The 20,807-nt window shown below is 37.0% G+C and overlaps 1 protein-coding gene across 1 annotated transcript in view; it reads right to left on the bottom strand.

Annotated features, from left to right (window-relative positions):
- The window catches only part of Mfe2 (peroxisomal Multifunctional enzyme type 2), a 741,845-nt gene that overhangs the window by 324,735 nt on the left and 396,303 nt on the right, over positions 1-20,807 (bottom strand). Inside the window, exon 17 of the mRNA XM_090372984.1 lies at positions 19,826-19,932. Coding sequence (XP_090229110.1) covers positions 19,826-19,932 — 107 coding nt within the window. The remainder of the gene's footprint in view (positions 1-19,825; positions 19,933-20,807) is intronic.

The raw sequence follows: 20,807 nt of genomic DNA, 5'->3' as shown, positions 1-20,807 counted from the left end.
GTAGAGAAAATCTGGATTAAAAGAATGTAAATATATGTAAATATTTTCAGATGACAATTCATATAAACAAGCAAATTTATTCCAACAACAGCATCACATGTTAAATGAGTTCTTATTAGGCTACAAATGCAATGTGTCCTAAATACCATTTTTGTAAAATTAATTTTCTTAAAATTAATATTATGAAATTTAATACATGAATGTGCTAAATTTATTAATTTTTTTAACACATTCATGTGTTTAAAAATCTGATACAGAAAATGGCCCACACCAATACCCCAGGGTGGTGAGCCCCCATTGTTGTTTTCTGTACTTAATAATAAGGCTTAGACATTAGGCTTTCCACTTCCCTGAGTATAGTACCACACAGTTCGTACGTTTCTATTCAGTTATTGCTACCCGTATGCAGTACTTTGCATTTGTCAATGTTAAACTTCAGCTGCCACTTCTCAGCCCATTTGCCAAACTTATCTAGATCCAGTTGGAGTAGTATACTGTCTTTACTTTTGTTAAGAACCCTGCCAACCTTCGTATCATCTGCAAACTTGGACATTAAGGCTGGTATACCTTCATCAATATCATTGATGAATGCACAAAACAACAATGGGCAGAGCACAGAACCCTGGGGAACTCCACTAATAACATTTGTCCACAAAGACATGTGGTGCCCAAACCACATGGAGGAACGCCACCCCTCTATGTTACCAAGGCAGCACTAGGTGGTAGATGACTCTCATCAACCGGTGTAATACCAACACTTTGCTTATTGGAGGCTTGAAGTGATGGAACCCATGTTTAGTCTCTAGAGCTAAGTTCCGGTCAACCCTTCCCTATCTCTTCCATCATGCAGTATGATTGATGACTTTTGAGGTTAAGATGAACGTCATGGCGAGATCCTATATTCCTTACATTTCGAGGGTACAGATCTAAAACGGTGTTCCCAGGCTGGAGGCTAGTTAGTACACCGGACCGAACCTATTGGTAACTTTCTAGGAGGCTTCCGGTTCAGCTAGTGTATAATCTTGCTACCTCTACTCTGCCAGATAGTGACTGGAGGGAGTCCGAGTAGTGTGTATGCGGGGAGCATTGTCGAGGCCACGTTATGTCAAGGATCTGGGTATATTCTTACCATGTGTATGCCATATCCAAAAATTTCATTACTCCATACAGCATGTCCCACCCACTTTTTCTTACTATTGAATACACCATGGATTGTCAAACTAATTGAGCAAGCTTATCTGCAAAAAGATCTAAACCTCCCAAGCACTTCCTAATTCATCTCACAAATATACGTGGTCTCAGTTCTAATCTCAACAATGTCCATTTCCACTTGCAGTCTGCCAAACCCCATGTACTTTCTCTGACAGAATCTCAGTTATCAGTTGATTCAACTACTGCTCATCTCAGATGCCCAAATTATTCGCTGTATGATTCCTTTCGCCTCAAAGGTGGTACTTGTGCATATGTCCGTTCTGATATTCCCTGTCAGAGACTTGGCAATTTGGAATCTCCTCTCTTTGATCTTCTCTGGTTTAAAATCTCTCTACCTCATTGTGTCAAATTCATCTGTTGTCTCTACAGTTCTCCCAACTCCACTAATCACTTGGAGCTCTTCGACTTACTCCCTTTGCAACTTGACTTTCTGCAGTCCAACTTTCCTAACAGTGAGGTAATTTTCCTTGGTGATTTTAATGTTCACAACTCCAGCTGGCTTCCGTTTTCTAGTCAAATCAACCCAGCAGGTTGAGATGCTGAGGCTTTTGCAATTACTAAGGACCTAGCACAGATTGTTCATTTACCTACAAGAATACCGGAAAATCCTAATCATAGAGCCAATACGCTTGACCTTTTTCTCACAAACAACCCTTCTAAGTACACGGTCAAAGTGAGAGGTACTTTAGGCACTTCAGATCACAACTTGGTGATTGTCTCTTCTCCAATGGAACCTTTATCCCATGGCTATTCCCAACCTCGTGTTGTTTGGCATTACAAGAATGCAAAATGGGATGACCTGCGAGACTTCTTTTCTTCTTTTCCTTTGTCGGATTGCTGTTTCAAAACTTCTGATGTCAACGTTTGCTCAGATCGCGTCAGTGAAATTATTCTTGCAGGAATGGAATCCTTTATCCCACACTATACTTTAAAATCTTGTCCTTTATCTAAACCTTGGTTTTCCAATAAATGTGCTAAGGCTGTTCAAGAGAAAAATGTTGCATATCGTAATTGGCTTGTTTCTAATTCTTCAGTTTCATTTTCTGCCTACACCTAAGTTCGCAACAATTGTAGAGCAGTTATTAATCAGTCCAAACTAGAGTTTGAACAGGCTAATATAGAAAACTTCCTTCTTGCCCTAATGGTAGCCGAGCATTCTGGTCTCTTGCCAAAGCTATTGGCTGCAACTTTTGCCCATCTCTGCTCCCACCTCTATCCAAAGAAGAGGTTTCTGTTGTCACTTCGGCCAAGGATAAAGCTGACCTGCTAGCATCCCATTTTTCTTCCAGCTCATGTATTAATGATCTTGGTAAAACACCTCCCACCATTCCCAACACGCTCCATTCAATGCCTCCCGTGGTCTTCCGTCTAAAGGATATCAGAAGGATTTTGATGAATCTTGATGCTAAGAAAGCTCCAGGTCCTGATATTTCTCCACTTGTTCTCAAAACCTGTGCTCCTGAACTTACTCCCATTCTTTGCCCCCTTTTTTCACTTTCGTATTCCAAAGGTGTTTTTCCTTCTGCTTGGAAATTTGCTCATATCCAGCCAGTTCCTAAAAAGGGTGACAAATCCCTCCCATCCAATTATCATCCCATTGCAATTACTTCTACTCTTTCTAAAGTAATGGAGAAATCAATTAACTGCCAACTCTTAAACTAGCTAGAAACTTTCCGTCTGATCAACGATCACCAATATGGATTCCGTCAGTGTCGATCCACTGGTGATATTCTGTCTTATGTTACCCATTTATGGACTAATTCAATGGAATGGTTCGGTGAAACACAAGTAGTTGCTCTTGACATATCAAAGGCTTTTGATCGTGTTTGGCATAAAGGTCTTCTAAACAAGCTTCCATCTCATGGTTTGCCAACTGTTTTTAGTAATTGGTTATCCAGTTTTCTCTCTGATCGCTCACTGAGGGTGATGGTAGATGGCTCTGTCTTCTAACTTCTCCACTAATGCCGGTGTTCCCCAAATTTCAGTTCTTTCCCCCACTCTTTTCCTCTTGTATATTAATGACCTTCTTCCATTGACTGGAAATCCTATCCATAGTTTTGCTGATGATAGCACATTGCATTCCACTTTCCATTTTGAAAAACCTTGTTCTGCTCAATCAGCTTCAACTTCTCGAAAATCTGCTACCGATTCCTTAAATGCTGATCTTCAGGTAATTCTCCAGTGGGGCAAAGACAATTTAGTTGATTTCAATCGTTCTAAAACTCAGTCTTGTCTTATATCTCGCAAAAAGGATTCTTCTGCTCCTATGCTTATCTTTAGTGACACTTCGATTTCTAGGCAAAATGATATATCTCTTTAGGGGATTACCCTGACTTCTAATCTCTTTTGGCACAAGCACATTACAAATATTGCTTCGTCTGCATCTAAAAAAACTTGATTTTCTATTTCGCTCTCGCCGTTACTTTTCTTCCAACCAGCTGCTCACTCTGTATAAATCACAAATACGCCCAGCCATGGAATATTGTTCTCACATCTGGGGTGGTGCCCACAAAACCTCTCTCTCAGGCTTCTTGATTCCATTCAGCAGAGGGCAGTTAGGTTAATTAATGATTCATCTCTAACAGAGTCTCTCCACTTGATTTCTCATAGACTTACTGTTTCTGCTGCATGCCTCTTCTATAGATACTTCCATGGGCACTGTTCTTCTGAATTGGCTTCTATAATTCCCACTCTCTCTTTCAAAACAGTCCGAACACGTGCTGCCACCAGCCAACATCCATTTACTGTCCAACTTCAAACCCACAGAACCAACTTTTCATCTTCCTTATTTATTTATTCAACTGTCGTTTTCTGGAACAACCTTCCTTCATATGTATTTCCTGAAAATTACAATCTACAGAAGTTCAAGTCCAATTTCAACAAATCTCTTCCTCTCAACCTCCAACCCAAGCACGGTACTAAGTACTATAGGTTCTAATACCTGTCGTGTTTGGGGTTCCCATAAAAAAAAAAAAAAAAAAAGAGCAGTGTCCATTGATTACCACTCTGTCTTCTCCCACTCAACCATCCCTTTATCCATTGTAGCAACTTACCCTTAATATCATACTGCTCCAATTTGTACCAATTTGTTCCATGTGCGACAATATTAAAGCTTTCCTGAAATCCAAGTAAATGATATCAAAATAATTTTTTGCATCCAGTTCATTTGTGACCACATCGTAGTATCCAATCAATTTGGTTAAACAAGACCTCCCTTTTGAATGTAACAAACCCATGCTCTGTCTTAAGTAGCACTGCAGTCTTGTCTAGATTATCCTGCAGTGCTTCTTTAACCAGTGACTACGTTATTTTCCTTGAACACAAGTTAAACTAACAGGTCTATAGTTACTTGTCACCTTTTGAACCCCCTTTGTGAATTGGTGTTATATTTGTACATGGGGAACTTCCCTGAGTACAAGGAAGCTCTCATAATTATGGCTAATGGTTTGCTTACTTGCTTTGCTACCTCCTTTAATATAACAGGATAGATCCCATCCAACCCAGGTGCTTCCTTTTTTTTTAACTTCAGCAATTTGTCCTCCGCTTTGCTCTCAGTTATTAGGAAATAACTTAGTTCTCAGTTTGATAGATTTCTGGAATAACTCCTGTTGTGTGAATGTAGATGCAAAACAATCATTCAGTTTATCAGATATCTGAGAAGGATCATCAATAGTCAACCCATCTATGTTAAGTGGTACGATTTGATTCATCCCTTTCCTTCTAGAGTTCATATAAGTAAAGAACTTTTTGCTGTTTTTCTTTGCATCCTTTGCCAAAGATTTTTCATTATCTGCCTTCGCTTGCCTAATATCCTTTGTGATTTGATTTCATACTACCTTATATCTGCTATAGGCTTCTGTGTCGCCTGATAATTTATATGCATCCCTAACATTTTTCTTCTCAGTCATCCAATAAATCCACTAGTCTTGCTAGTGTGCGAGTGACCAACCCACAAGTTTCAGTCAATATCTGCAAAGTGAAAATCCCCCGTTATAAGACATTCTGATTTACTAAAAAACTCTATATTTCTCTGCACGATTGCTCATTATATTCATCAGAATTCACCTTTGGTTATATTATATTATCAGTTGATCCCACTGTACAGAATTTAAAAACTGTTTGAACACCTTTACAAAAGCAAAAGCCCTTCTTTTTGCCCTTGAAGGTAGTTACATCTTTAAGTAAATTCCATATTAGTATATAGTGATCACTGTCTCTCAGTGGTTCCTTTATTTGCAAATTCTTAACGCATGAATAATCACCGCTTATTATCAGATCAAGGGTGTTATGCCCTCTGCTTGCCTCTCAAACATGTTGCTGTAGAAAACAGTCATCCAATAAATCCAGTCTTGCTAGTGTGCAAGTAACCAATCCACAAGTTCCAGTCAATATCTGGAAAGTTAAAAATCCCTGTTATAAGACATTCTGATTTACTGGACAAATCTATTTCTCTGCACAATTACTCATTATACTCATCAGATTCATTAGGCCTATAACACACGCCTACTCTCATTTTCCCTTTCCCAGTGCTTGTGTCACATCAAACTGACTCAACATTGCATTGTCCACCAACTTCAATTGAATGCACTTCTTCAGATTTTATGCGTTTCTTAACTAACAGCATAACCTCTCCTCCCTTACTGTCCTGTCCTGTCTATCCTTTCTGTACACAATGTACTCCCATATTCCAATTCTGCACTGCTTATATCTGTGTGACACCACATCTCTGATATCCGAACAATGTCCCCCTTTGATGTCTGGTCCAGCACTTTAAACTCATCAGATTTATTAACTATACTCTTAGCATTAATGTATATGCAAGTATACATGCACCTGTTTCTACTTTTAGTTACCCTAACACAGTCCATGTATTTACTTGTTCCACTATGACTCCAGGCGGTCCTGGAAATCTCCAGCACCTTGACTTCAAAGCTGCTTCTCATTCTAATAGAAGCAGTGCAATAATCACTTTTCCCTCTGTCTGCGGCTACTGTTAACGTTTTAGTCTTTGTATCCCACCCCCAAGCTAACAGTTTTCCGACCCACTTAACACTGCCTCGGTAGCATGAGCAAATATTCTTGCACACTTTCTATTTAAGTGTACCCCATCGCTGTAGAAGCAGTCTCTATCAACAAGCACAGACCATGCAGAAAAAAATTCTACCCCATGAGCCTTGCACAATCTCTCCAGGGCTGATTTGATTGACAAGGCTCTCATCATTTACTCCCTTTTGTCATGTCTGAATTACAGACACTTTCATATTAAACCCTAACTCGTGACTTTTTCCAACACTGACCTGTACTTGTTGAGTAAATCTGCAGATCTCTTACTCTTAATGTCATTAGTTCCAATATGTACAACAATATCACCTTTTGTGCCCTTAAAAGACGATATCTGCTCTACATCGTCATCACCACTTGCCCCTGGCAAATGTGGCATTTGCCCTGGGGAAAATGTATGTCCTTTTCCGCTTATCCTTCTTGCATAGTATACAGGAATCCCTCAAATAGCACGATTAATTGGTACCGTGAAAATAGCATGTTATGCAAAATCGTGCCAATCGAAGTTAACAATCAATACAAAATAGCCTAATTCATTCCAAGACTACAATATACCAATTAATATTTTTAAAAATATGTTTTTTTATGGCAATTTAATGTACAGTAGTATAAAAGCAAAAGATAATTATAAATATTTGCAGTACAGTAATCAAAAGTTTATTGAAATTGAAAAATTTCAATAAAAAACACTATTTCTTTGCAAAATATTTCAAAAGTCTAGTTTGCGCAGACTTTCCTTTCTTCCTTTCATTATAAGTTTGCTTGTATGGATACACATCTTTTTTGATGTTCCTGCAAATTTGCCTACTGCGCTTGATATCTTGGTCTGCATCCATAATTAGTTGTTTCAGATTTTCAGCTTCACAAAATATTCCTTCAAGTTCTTTTAATGTCAACTCCTTTTCTTGAACATTTTCTTCCTTGCAAATTTCCCCCTCATCATATGCTCGTTGTTCATCAATATTAAGGAGACCAGAATCACTTAATTGTTCTGTGATTCCAACAATTCGCGAACATCACTGTTTTCGATTTCATCAAAGTCTAGATCTCTTCCAATATTTGCTATTATATCAACAACAGTGTTGACACGAGTGTGGTCACAAAAAATTTTGCCAAGTTGTGCAATGTGGCAAAATATGCTTCCAAATCGCTCTCATATTGCTGGATGTTACTTCAGACCCTGACTCATGAATATTGTCTATTGCTTTCCTGATGCTGTAATTTTTCCAAAATTCAACTAAAGAAACTGCACCATCTCCAGTTGTTGCTTCAATTGCTTGCACAAATGTTCTGCATAAATAATAGGCCTTAAAAGTAGTGATTATGCCTTGATCCATAGGCTGTAATAGACTTGTGGTATTTGGAGATAAAAAAAATAACTTTCATGTTTTCACACAAAGCACAGACAGTGCTGGTGGGTGGCCCAGAGCATTGTCTAAAATTAATAAAATTTTGAATGCAAGATTATTTTCTTCACAGTAGGCATCTTAACTTTCAGACAAAAATTGCTAGTAATCCACTTTTCAAATAAAGCTTTTGTGACCCAAGATTTTTTATTAGAGTGCCAAACAACAGGTAGGCTTACTTTATTAAAAGCTTTACCAAAAGATCTGGGAGTTTCATTTCTATAGATAACCATGGGTTTTAATTTCAAATCACATTCTGCATTGCCTCCCGATAAAAGTGTTATTCTATCTTTGGAAACTTTATAGCCTAGTTGAGCCCTTTCTTTTTTTTTGCTAGAAAGGTTTTTTTTTGGCATTCATTTCCAAAAAAGGCCTGTCTCATCAACATTAAATATTTGTTGATCTGTGTAGTTGCCATCATCAACAATTTTCTTTAAAATTTTGGGATATTTCATGACTGCATCTTTATCTGCACTTGCCACTTCTCCAATCAATGCAACATTATGCAGTTCTGTTTTTTTTTTTTTTCTTAAAACATTCAAACCAACCTTTACTGGCAATGAAAGTTTCTGCTTCAATCACTTTTTCTTTTGAAGAACTTGCTTGAACATTTTCTGCAGTTACCGCTCTACCCAAGTTTTCGATTGTTGACTTTTCCTTTAACATTGCAAAAATACTCAAGACTTGTTTTTATGGTCAGTGTGCAGATTGGAATTCTTTTTTGATTGCAGTCTTCTATCCAAATGGCTAAAAGACATTCCATCGCAATCATCGTAACACTTCTATTTCTTGTGGTTTGCGTGCTGACAATGAAGCAAGCTTACCTTTTTCCTTATATGCACTGGATTTACTTAAAATCATCCGAATCATTGATTTAGGCATTCCAAGATGTCAAGAAATTTGTATTTTACTATCATCTTCTTCAAATCTTTTTATGACTTCAATTTTTTCATCTAACATCACTTTTCTTCTCTTTTTGCCAGAGGCACTATCAGATACACTTTTTAATAGAAATTAATGTTGTTGTTGTTGTTATTTGGTCTTTAGGAGCATTAGCAACTCAGGCCATATTGCTCCGTTAATATGCGGTGGTCATTCCCTGACCTTTCCGCATCCTCCGTATTTGGTGGTGACGAGCTCAAATCCCGGTCTAATCAAGAAGCGTGTGCTAAGCAATGCTGCTCCTTCCCACCTGGCTACGGAGGCGCCAGAAATTAATGTATTTAATTAGTATGCACAGTAATTAATGCAATCAACATGTAATGGCAGGAGATAACAGTCTGCACATCAACATGGAATGCAATAATAACTGAAAGCAACTGATCTTCAAGTACGTAATAAATGTGGTGCAGCCAGTGTTATCATTTAGAGTGCATAATGTTAGAAAATATTTCAATTGTTGTAACAATACGTGTTTGAAATAATCCATTTCTTTTTATTTTCTTATAGTAGAAAAACAAACTAGCTTCACACACTGTATCTTACATTCATTTTTGTTTATTTTTCTTTCTTGATACAGAAGGTATGGCACGACAGGAAATAAACAGTAACTCCCTTTTGTGAACAGAGCTGCACACTCACTAACAAAACAAGCAATGTATTTTATAATGTTCTATAATGTTATACCTACTTTAGAAGTGTATTTACATTCGTAGCTTAGTAACTTTTGACATCACCAGCTTCAGTTTCTTTAGGCCTAGGCCAAGCCTCAACACCACACTAATAGAAATTGTGATTCGTGCTAATCGAAAACTGGTAGCTAATTATAAACCACAATAATTCGAGCCTCACGCTAATCGAGGGATTCCTGTATTCCCCATCTCCCTGACAATAGAGTCACTAACAATAACTAGTTCCTGTGGGACTAGCATATTCTGCCTTGGAGATTGCCTCTGTGTTGCCTGATTCTGCCTTGGAGATTGCCTCTGCGTTGCTCTCAGCTGCCAGCTCAATGGCTCTGCCATTGAGCTGGCAGCTGAGAGTTTGATATGCCCCTCATATCAGTTTCTTCAAGAGCATTTACACTACACCTCAAGCTCTCATAGATGCCCATCAGAACGCTGAGTTGGCCCAGCACACACAAAGACATCCTCCTTGGCTAGATCATGTCCCGATTTAGAAAGATCTGCAAACATTTCACATTTCACACATTTGAGACTGTGATGAATTGGTGAATTGCCCCCTTCATTTCTCTCCCGAGCCACAGCACTCTCGCTAGTCTGTGAATATTGCTTCGCAGCTCTAGCCTGGATCATGATTTGCATTTAAATGCAATTTAATTAACAATGAAATTTAGTAAGATTAATAAATATTTCTGATTAATTGATAATACCAACAGATTCCTAATAATGTGCTAAGTATTAGCATAGTATTAGGAATAGATGGATGATAAAATCAAGATCAAATAGCCCTTCTGAAATGTCACAGTAGCAATCAAATCCTCCCCTTCTCTGAAACAGGGGATTGTCAGCATGTGGTGTTTTTTCCAGAATGTTCGAAGCATTTCCAACAAGCTTCCCGCACTACAAACCTGCATGATGATGGCTGACTTTGACAGCATTTGCCTTGTTGAAACGTGGTTACGCAATAACAGACAACTAAACATTCTCGCTAATCAACTTGGATACAAATGTGTTGGTACTGGAAGAACTGAAAAACGGGGTGGAGGAACCATGATCCTGTATAAAGATGAATATAAGTCTACAAAGGAACACCTCTCCAAATCACATAATTTTGAAGCCACCTGTGCTACTTTTTTCAATGGGAACATAAAATTACAAATCTGTCTTATATACCTGCCTTCTGAGCACGCCAGAGATTCAAGAAATGAACTCCTTGCATGACTTACCGTCAACTTCAACCCAGTTGTAGATACGATCCTGTTAGCAGACTTTAACCTGCCAATTCCAAAACATACCGATGCAAAAGAAATCTTCTCTATTCTTACACAACTAAATCTGAAACAGCTGGTTACTCCAGCAACTAGATGGAATCAACAGTTAGATGTTGTCTATTACAATACACTTAGCATTAGATTAGCAGACAACTTGTTTTGCTTTAAATTGGACCACAATCCCATAGCTGTAGAGACCATACTCAATGTTGCTGGAACCAATCTGAGGGATGGCAGAAATTTTAACAGCATATACAGAATTACCTTTTCTTTAAAAGGTATCAAGCCAAACATCATTCTCAAAGAACTTTGAGAATACAAATGGCAAGAACTAAGCACAAAGCTGGCAGAGGAAGCTCTACAGTTACTGGCCCTAAATCTCTCAAATATTGCCTATGAAGGAGTGGAGGGTCATAAGGATAACCAGGAAATCCAAAAACTGGTTTAATCCACAGATAAAATATGCCTTTGGTAAAAAGCAAAGACTTTGCAGGAAGTGGCTGAAGATAGGACATCCTAATGACTACATTCTTCACAAAAAAGAGAGTGCTCACTTTAAAAAGCTGAAAAGAAGCACATTACGCAGCTGTATTATCAAAACTCAAACAAGGAAAAAGGATCATTGGTGATAACAGAAAAAAGGTTCTCATGACCGCTGAGGTCTTTACTGAATGGTCCAAGAAGACATTTGGACAACCTCCTGAGCCCAACCAATTAGCAACCGAAGAAAACAGGAAGAGAATAACTGACCTTCTTCACTGAATCACAGAAAAAGAAGAATCCGTTTCAAAGTTACTAAAAAAAAAAAGACACCTCTAACAACCATCACAATTACCAAAGAAACCCTCATGAAAGCCATAAAAGAACTTCCTAATAAAGCAATTGTTGGTCCTGATAACTTCCCTCTTTCATTGGCAAAAATCAGCAGCCCTTACATTATTGAGGTGTTGTATCACACTTTCAATCAAATCATTCAAAAAGGTTCTCTCCCCTGTATATGGAACAGTTACATAGCCAGGCCCATTCCTAAAATAGAGAAACCAAAAAAATGCCAGACTATAGACCCATAGCCATAAGTTGCACCACCTTGAAAATTTTTGAGAAGACCCTTCTCTCAGCTCTCACCCAACACTGCTTCAGGCATCGTCCTCTGCACCTACACTCCATCTTATCCGGAAGATAAACCATCACAAATCTCCTTGAGTAACCTTTTCTGGATTTTTTATTTTTTATTTTTTTGTTAGTTATTGGTGCATCGGCTTCTGTGGCTATAATGTACCTCCCAAGGTTTTTGCAGTACTCTGATCCATGCCCGAGGCGGGATTCGAACCTGCAACCTTTGGGTTGCCAGGTAGGCACTTTACCCACCCGGCTAGCCCGGTCGGCCCTTTTCTGGATGCAGAAAGCTCTCAACAATAAGGAACAGCTTGATATTATCTTCCTAGACATATCCGCAGCTTTTGACAATATCTCGATAACAGCTCTGGAACAAATTTTATCTTTCTACTTCAAAATATAAGGCAATCTCCTGAAGATTTCATGTAACATTCTGAAGGAAAGACGCCTCATAAATCTGTAATGACGATTTTATTGCCCAATACTCCATTTCGCAGGGAGTGCCACAGGGAGGCATTCTCTCCTCACTGTTATTTGCTGCAGTTCTGGAACCATTTTTTGCATCCCATAAAGACAACTTTATTATATATGCTGATGATCTGAAATTCTTCGTCAAATCAAAAGATCTACAAGTTAAGCAAACACATCAACAAGCCAATAACACAATAAATGAACTGGAGCATTACCTCAAATGAATTGGACTACATTTAAACCCAAGCAAATCTGCCCAGATGACAATTACAAAGAAAGAGCAGTAACAATATCTCTAGGCTGGTAAGCGGATGCAAAGTTCCAAAGTTTAAATCGCATGTAGATCTTGGCCTAAAATGGGATGAGGGACTAACATTCTCCGAGCACTTTGATTACATCAAAGCTAAAACATATGCAGTGCTCTGGGCTGCCAAACAGGAGTTAATTAGCATTAGAAACCCAGATCTTGTTAAAAAGTATATCTTGAAACGTATACTTCCCATCCCACTGTATGCTTCACAGATTTGGTCCTCTGCCCCACCGAGCAACCTGAAAGCTTTCTTAAGTATTGAATACTGGCTCTTGAGATGGCTGAACAGGATCTCAAATCACCCATTCACTATCTCTAGAGCCATCCTACTTTCCAATCTCAGCATTCCTCCCTGGAAACACACAATTAACACAAGAAACATTTTCACATTAGCCCAACTGCTAACAGGAAGATTAGATGCTCCCAGTATTGACAGTTTGTTTCACTCTCGTTGAGAAGCCACAAGGAATACTGAAACAAGACATCCTCTTCAAAGCGACTTAAAAAACCTGGACAGCCTAAGTTGCTTTTTTCCAGCAAACACAATAGAACTCTTCAATCAACTAAGAATTGAACTGGAAAAGCTCTGTAACGAAAAAGCCTACAGATTGAAAGTCTTTGCTGACTCCTATCGTCTCATGCAACTGTAGTGCACAGCCACTCAGCTCAAAAACTGCATTTAATTTTGATCCCTTTTAACTATATATTCTCGGTATCCTAGATGCCAACCTAAGATGTCAAAATTTTAAATATTCCATGATGTTCAAAGATGCCAAAAATTTAAATATTCTATTATAAAATCATAATTACTCATGTATTCCAAAATTCTGTATTCAACCTTTCAGGATGATCATCCCATGGACTTTGTAACCTTTTGTTCATGGGTCCGCTGCACAGCTTAGAATGTAACTCTCACCCTTCTAGCCAATGGCTGTCCCAGGGGCATCTCATCAACAGAGAAATAAATTGATAATATTATGCTATTGAGTTTTATGTTTAACCTTAGGCTATCAGTTCAAAATATATACGTTACGCTATTTCTTATCGACTACAATATGACGGCTAGTCCAACAATATTGGTGCCAACACCGGTGTCATAACTTCCAAAAATCACTAGTTAAATTCAAAAAAAGAGAAACTAACGAATGCTACTAAACCTATTTAATATCTTTGTAGAACCCAATGAATTTTGTTAATTAACAAAGAATATGGTAAAATATTGAGGTGAACAGGTATTGTGTGTGACTGAGTGTGTTATCAGACACTCAGTCTAAAACACTGATGGATCCAATATCTTTCTATTTCAGAAAGATTTAGGAGAAGTCCAGTTGGCCTGCCTCCCTAAAATCCACTCATGCACACCTTCTCGATGGTAAGCCCTATTATGTCTATTAAGTGGCAAGAAGCATGTAGAGTGGTTCTCTTCAAGATGCCTTGTCAACGTGAACAGGAAAAGACCAAACCCTACAGCACATGACAGTAAGACGAAACAAATGGCCCTCAGTCCCCAGCAGCTTTCACTCCCCCTCTTACGGCAGTGAGAGGATCAGAGTGTGCTAAGAATCTCTGGGTACAGCCAGTCTGCCATGCATGAAAACTGAACTTGGACTGTTACAACATAAGATCGCTCATCGGTGATGACAGCATATTACAGCTCAAAAAGGAATTCGATAATGTGAATTGGAATATTATTATTATTATTAGCCATATGGTGCAAAGAAGCTTGAGGCGTATGGTGCAAGAGCCAAAAAAAAAAAAAAAAAAAAGAAATTTCTAAATTATCGAGAGAGAGAAGGGAATCATCAAGAGAGAGAAGAATGATGATATCCAGCTCAGGACCCTGGGTGTGCCAAGCCCATACTCACCAAATGTGACCCCTGGGGTTAAATCATTGGTCGGTTTGGCTGAAACAAGAAGAAGAAATGAATCACTTATAAGTTTATCAAGTGGAAATTTGTACACCAATGGAAACTGTGAAAGGAGCGAAGGTGGAGTTGGGTTTCTGGTCCATAAAGATATAAAAAACAGCATTTTGGAATTCAAAAATACATCACCAAGGGTGTCAAGACTACTACTCAGAATTTCTAAGAGGTATAAGCTAACGGTTATAATGATTTATGCACCAACATCGAGCCATGATGATGAAGAGGTTGAAGATATGTACACCAAAATTGAGAGTCTTCTAGATGAGCAGAAAACCCACTACAATATTATTGTGGGGGACTTCAATGCTAAGGTTGGAAAAATGCAAAACAGCGCAGAAAGAGGAACTATAGGAAATTTTGGAATTGGTGAAAGAAATGAAAGACTTGTGGAATTTACAGAATCTCGAGGAATGTCAGTAATGAACACTATTTCGAGAAAAAGGTGAACAGAAATTGGACATAGAAAAGCCCAAATGGATTAACTAATGAAATCGACTTCGTGCTCACTAACAGAAGATATATTGTGAATGATGTTACTGTCCTGAACAAGATAAATGTTGGAAGTGATCACAGAATGGTAACATGCATACTTGATATAGAGGTAAGAAAAGAAAGGAAAAAACTGACTTGAGTAAATAATAGAAAAGGTCTTTGAGATTACAGAAGAGGAGAAAAAGCAGTATGTACTGGAACTTAAGAACAAGTTTGAGCTTCTGCACACAGCTCAGGATCAAGATATCAACGAGGAATATTACAACTTTCTGAAAGTGATAAAGCCCAAGAAACCTATAGGTAAAAGAAATACAAAGAAGAAAAAATTAGTCAAGAAACACATATGATGATGAACCAAAGCCGACAAATGAAGAGCAAGAAAAACACCGACAAGGAGAAAATTGAGTATACTGAGTTATACAAAACCATTAGAATGAGACTCAGAGAGGCATAAGAAAATTTAACACAAGAAAAGTAGGACAAGCATTAAGAGAAACCAAAGGATTTAAATCAGCAGCCATGAGCAGTAATGCAGAAAGACAAATGATACTGAAACTGAAGACTAGTGATGGTGTACTTATAAATAGCAGAGACGGCATAATTTAAATAGCAGAAGACTGCTATAAAGAATTATACAAGAAGCAAGTGAATGATGCCAGAGTGGGGAAGATGGATCGCAATTTAATAACATATACAACATACCTGATATCCTTCCTGATGAGGTAGAACATGCATTGAAGAAAGTGAAGAATAATAAAGCCCTGGGGGAAGTTAAGTTACTGTAGAGTTGTTAAAATTGGGAGGAAGAGACATGACACGAAAACTGGCAAGACTTTTCACAAAATGCATTAGAAAAGATGTGATGCCTAAAGAGTGGAATAATGTAATCATAGTTTTCTGCATAAGAAAGGAGATAAATCAGAAATATTTGAAATTTTAGACCAATTAGCTTGTTATCCCACATCTACAAGTTGTTCACAAGGGTCATTACTAAGAGATTAGAAAGAATACTTGATGAGAATCAACCGAAGGAGCAAGCTGGCTTTAGGACAGGATTCCCAACTATGGATCACCTTCACGTAATGTCACAGCTAACGGAGAAAGCAAATGAATATAAAACACCATTATGCCTGGCATTTGTAGATTATGAAAAGGCATTTGACTCCATACAGCATAAGGCACATTTTCGGGCACTCGAAAGACAAGGCATAGATACCCCATATATTATGATTTTGAAGAAAATATATGAGAATGCTACCTCCTTTATTAGACTAGACAAAGACAGTAGTAAATTTAAAATTCAGAAAGGAGTTCGACAAGGAGACACAATATCTACGAAGTTGTTTACTTCTGCCCTTGAGGAAGCTTTCAGAAGATTAGACTGGTCGCAGAAAGGAGTCATGTGAATGGAGAGTACCTAAACCATTTACAATTTGCAAATGAAATTGTGGTTATAAGCCACGATCTCAAAGAATTAGAGGAAAATCTTAATCAGTTATGCAGAGTTAGTAAGGATTTTGGACTAAAGATAAATATGGCTAAAACAAAAGTAATGATGAACAAGTATGCCACAGAAAGGGATATAATGATTGAAGGAGCAGTAATCGAAAAGGTGGAGTCATATACTTATCTGGGACAAACCATTAGCTGTAATAATGATAAATGGCTGGAAGTCAAGAGAAGAATAAATTTTGGATGGATAGCATTCAGGAAATATAGTCACATACTTAGGAGCAATATCTCAATGTGTCTGAAACGTAAAATAATAAACCAATGTATACTCCCCACCATGACCTATGGAAGTGAAACTTGGGCACTCACCAAAAGAATGGAAGAGAAGCTGAGAACTATACACAGCGAAGAATGGAACAAATTGTATTGGGAATAAGACTGTTAGATAAGAAGAGAAACACATGGATTGGGCAGCAAACTCAAGTAAACGATTCTTATCAAAGCTAAAGAACTAAAACGGTCTTGGGCAGGACTTCTAACTCGAAGACATGATGAAAGATGGACTAAGAAAATAACAGAATGGTACCCAAGAGGAGCTAGAAGAAAACCTGGAAGACAGCGACGGAGATAGACAGATGAAATTCATGAGTTTGTGGGTAGTAAATCAATGGCCATTGCACGAAACAGAAGGAACTGGAAAGTTGCTGGAGAGGCCTTCATCCTGCAGTAGATTGAAAATGGCTGATGATGATGATGAAATATCGTAACTCTTATTACTTTACAGCAGCCAAAAATCCACCGACTTCTTATTTATTATTCTGATTATTTTTTACTATTAAAAAAAAAAAAAAAACATCCTTCCCAAAATTAAGGATATGGATCTATTGGATTGGGTGCAGATTATCCATCACCACACTATTAAATCAATTATTATATTATAAAGGCCAGGAAAGACACAAATGCATGTTCTGCTGTAACTAATATAGCACTAAAGCTGAAGTAGGTTATGATGTCTTCTTTGGAATATTACAATTTAAGCACATATATTTCTATACATATAATTTACATTACTAATTTTTCCTATTTCTTTCATCTAAATTATACTGAAAATAAAACACCTCCCCTTTCCCATTACTTTAACTATCTTCTGTTCAAATGGATCCACTGGACAGTAATCCTCCTCATTCAATAACAAATACCTGAAGATATGTATTTACAAGTATTAAACTTAAATTCTTCAGGCATGTCAAACTATGCAGGGGTTGATATCTCTTGAATTTAAATTACAGCTGCAGTACCATAAAGAAAGCTCTATTACTGTCTTACAATCAATAATAAATATCCACCATAAAATTACAAGTAACCCCTCGTATAACACAGTAGTTTGGTTTATACAAAATTCTTGTGTAATGCGAAATCATGTTATACGGGACTAAGAACCAGTACACAAAGGGGGGTTATATTCCAAAAGCTAACAAAAATACACTATTTTTTTTATAACTAACGTAACTTCTATTACTATTATAATATTTCTATTATAATAGTAATAGAAGTTTTATAATAGACGATATCCTGAGGCAGGATATCTTCACCTTCTGAACTTTCTTCTGCAGCATATATTTTCATGTATCTTCTGCTCTATTTAAAAAATCAGTATTCTGGGTTTATTTGCTTTTGCTTGATAGAGCTTTGTAAATTACTTGGTATGGAGCTAAATATTTTTGAAGCTTCCTTTTGAACTTTGTGCTCTTTTCAGTCGAAGGATCTGCATTAAAAAAATAAGATTCTAATTGCTTGGCTAAGTTTATGCCTTCCTGTATGCTTTTTAGTGTAAAATTTGGAACTTCAGATTTTGTCTGCACTATCATCCTCTGAATTGATTTCGTTTACCTCCAATACCATTTCCACCAAATCTGCTTCACCAGCCTCTTTTTCTACCAATCCTTCGTGAACGGTAATTATTAATTTTCTGGCACAAAACAATTTATAAACCATTGTTTAAACAAATTGGCAGTTACCCAAACATTTTTTATTTGCTTTCCAATAAACCGGTAACACATCTTTATTTACACCTTTCATTACACGAGGATTAGAGGATGGATCTATAAACCACCATAGGTTTTATCATGTAATCTCCTGATATATGACAGAATAAAAAAAATATGTGGAGGTCCTAATCTCCTGATGTGTTACTGCACACAAGTAATATTACACAATCTTTTGATGCCTTAAAACCCGGTACAGTTTTCTCTTTTTTTGAAATAAACATTCTGTTGGGCATTCTTTTTCACCAAAGAGCTGTCTCATCGGCATTGAAAACTTGATGTGGTGTGTATCCGTGCTATTCAATAATTATTTTTTGGAATTCCTCTGCATACTTCTTGGCAGCTTCATTATCAAACGATGCACTTTCTCCTTGAATTCTTATGTTATGTAATGAGAAAGGGTTGCAACAAACTCCGGGTTAACAGAAGATTCTCCATTTTCTTTTAAATGGTTATACATTTTTAGTGCCCTGTTGTTTAATTATATTGCTATCTAATGGGGTCTGTTCTTTTTACTGCTATCATTAATCCAAATACCAAATGCTTTTTCCATTTTTCCAATTATTGGTGCTCAGAGACAAACTATCATATTTGCAGAGATGAAAGATTCAGCAGGAACAGCAGTTATAATTTTCTGTATGGTTCTGATTGTTGCTTCATTTAAATTTAAACTAATTGATATTTCTGTTCACTGACTTTTTTTTTTTGGTTGTAAAATTCAAAACAGTAAAAATAATAAACAAGTTGCAACAAACACGATACACGCACGTGAGATACACAGTAATGAGTTTCTGAAAATTTGTTTTTTTATATGATTGAATATCATATAAAAAATATCACATGAATACCATATAACGTGAAACCCCACAGAATTCCAGCTATTGGTACTGAAAGAAGATCGAGTTTACTACCTGTTTATAACTGATTACACTAACAGAAAAGCCCAACAAAACAGAAAGTGCAAATTGTTTTATTGCAGTGACCTCCAGAAATGTGCTTTAGAAAAATATCACAAAGGCAATAACAAATAGGGAGTCAACAGCGGAGGTTCACAAAAAAGAATGGAAACATTGAAAAATTACATCCAACATAACAGCAGGGTTTTCCCAGCACAAAAGCTCAAAAATACCATGTTATGGGAGGTTTCCTACAATTCTACACGTTGCACAACATGTTACAAAAGTAACATGTTGTGCAACGATTGCCATAATTTATCAATCATATTAGAGCGAAACTGTGTTGTACAAGTACCATGTTATACTGTGGTTGCCTATACACCTATTATTTATGCAAAACCTGTTATGTTAATTAAAATTAAATTATTACTATTCTAGATTAGGAGGCTACATAATATTTACTATAACAGTAATTCAATTTTAAAAAATAAAAGAAAGTACTGTTCATCAGTTGGTATGCAATAAAGATATATCCATATAGCTTACCTTCACTGCTTTAAATTTATCTACTTCATAACTAGCAAACTGCCTGAGCACGTGACGTGTGGCATAGCCAAGGGAACAAAGTCCATGGAGAATTGGTTGAGAAAGTCCTGTATAAAGTATAGAGAAATCCATGTTATTTTAATTTTAGGAATAGTAAGACTATTGTCTTTTCGTTACTTCATTACAGAAGTTACACTGCCATGGGTAGAGCACCACACAGCCTGAGATCTCAAAATTTATCAAGCATTACACTCACCAAAACATTCTTTCAAATCATATCAACAGAGTTCAGACTTTATAACTTTTTGAATTCTCAACTGGCCAATTTAATTTTCTCTAACAAATTCCTGAAAACAGAACCCAATCTTCTCATTTTAATGCTCTTTGTGAACAACTAAATCCCATTGCAACAACTGGAGCCAACAACAAGCAAGGTGACTCATACATGGTTCAACAGTGAAACAAAAGTTGCATTCTAAGAAAAACAGATGCACATGGAAAATTAAAAATGCAGGTACAACTTAATGTACTGTACTGATATCATGGGGAGCAAATCCATATGAGGAAAATGCAATGATTTTAATTTCTTTCAGGATCAAATAATTACAGTATCACTGAACTCCTCACTATTCACTGGTAAAATCTACATTATACAGTAATGAGATTTCAGTTCTTTTTTTTTTATCTAAATCATTTTGGGAAGGATGTGTTTTTTTTTTTTTTTTTTTTTTTACTAGGTAAAAAAAAAAAAAAAAAATACAGGCCTAGGGGTTTCAAGGACTGGTGGGAGTCATCATGGAAGAAATAAATACATGGGCTTACTCTAGCTAAGAGTAAGAACAGGTACACATATACTTAAATGTACACCAATGCTAAATTTGATGAATTTGAGGTGCTGATCAGGACATCAAAGACATACTGTTGGGATATCAGAGATGTGGTGTCACACAGATATAAGCAGTGCAGGATTGGAATTTGGGGA

This window comes from Mastigoproctus giganteus, chromosome 4 (genome assembly GCF_048544385.1).
Source record: "Mastigoproctus giganteus isolate SK-2022 chromosome 4, ASM4854438v1, whole genome shotgun sequence".
NCBI classification, from domain to species: domain Eukaryota; kingdom Metazoa; phylum Arthropoda; class Arachnida; order Uropygi; family Thelyphonidae; genus Mastigoproctus; species Mastigoproctus giganteus.
Note: the sequence above shows the minus strand (reverse complement) of the source record. Positions and strands in the feature narration are given on the sequence as shown.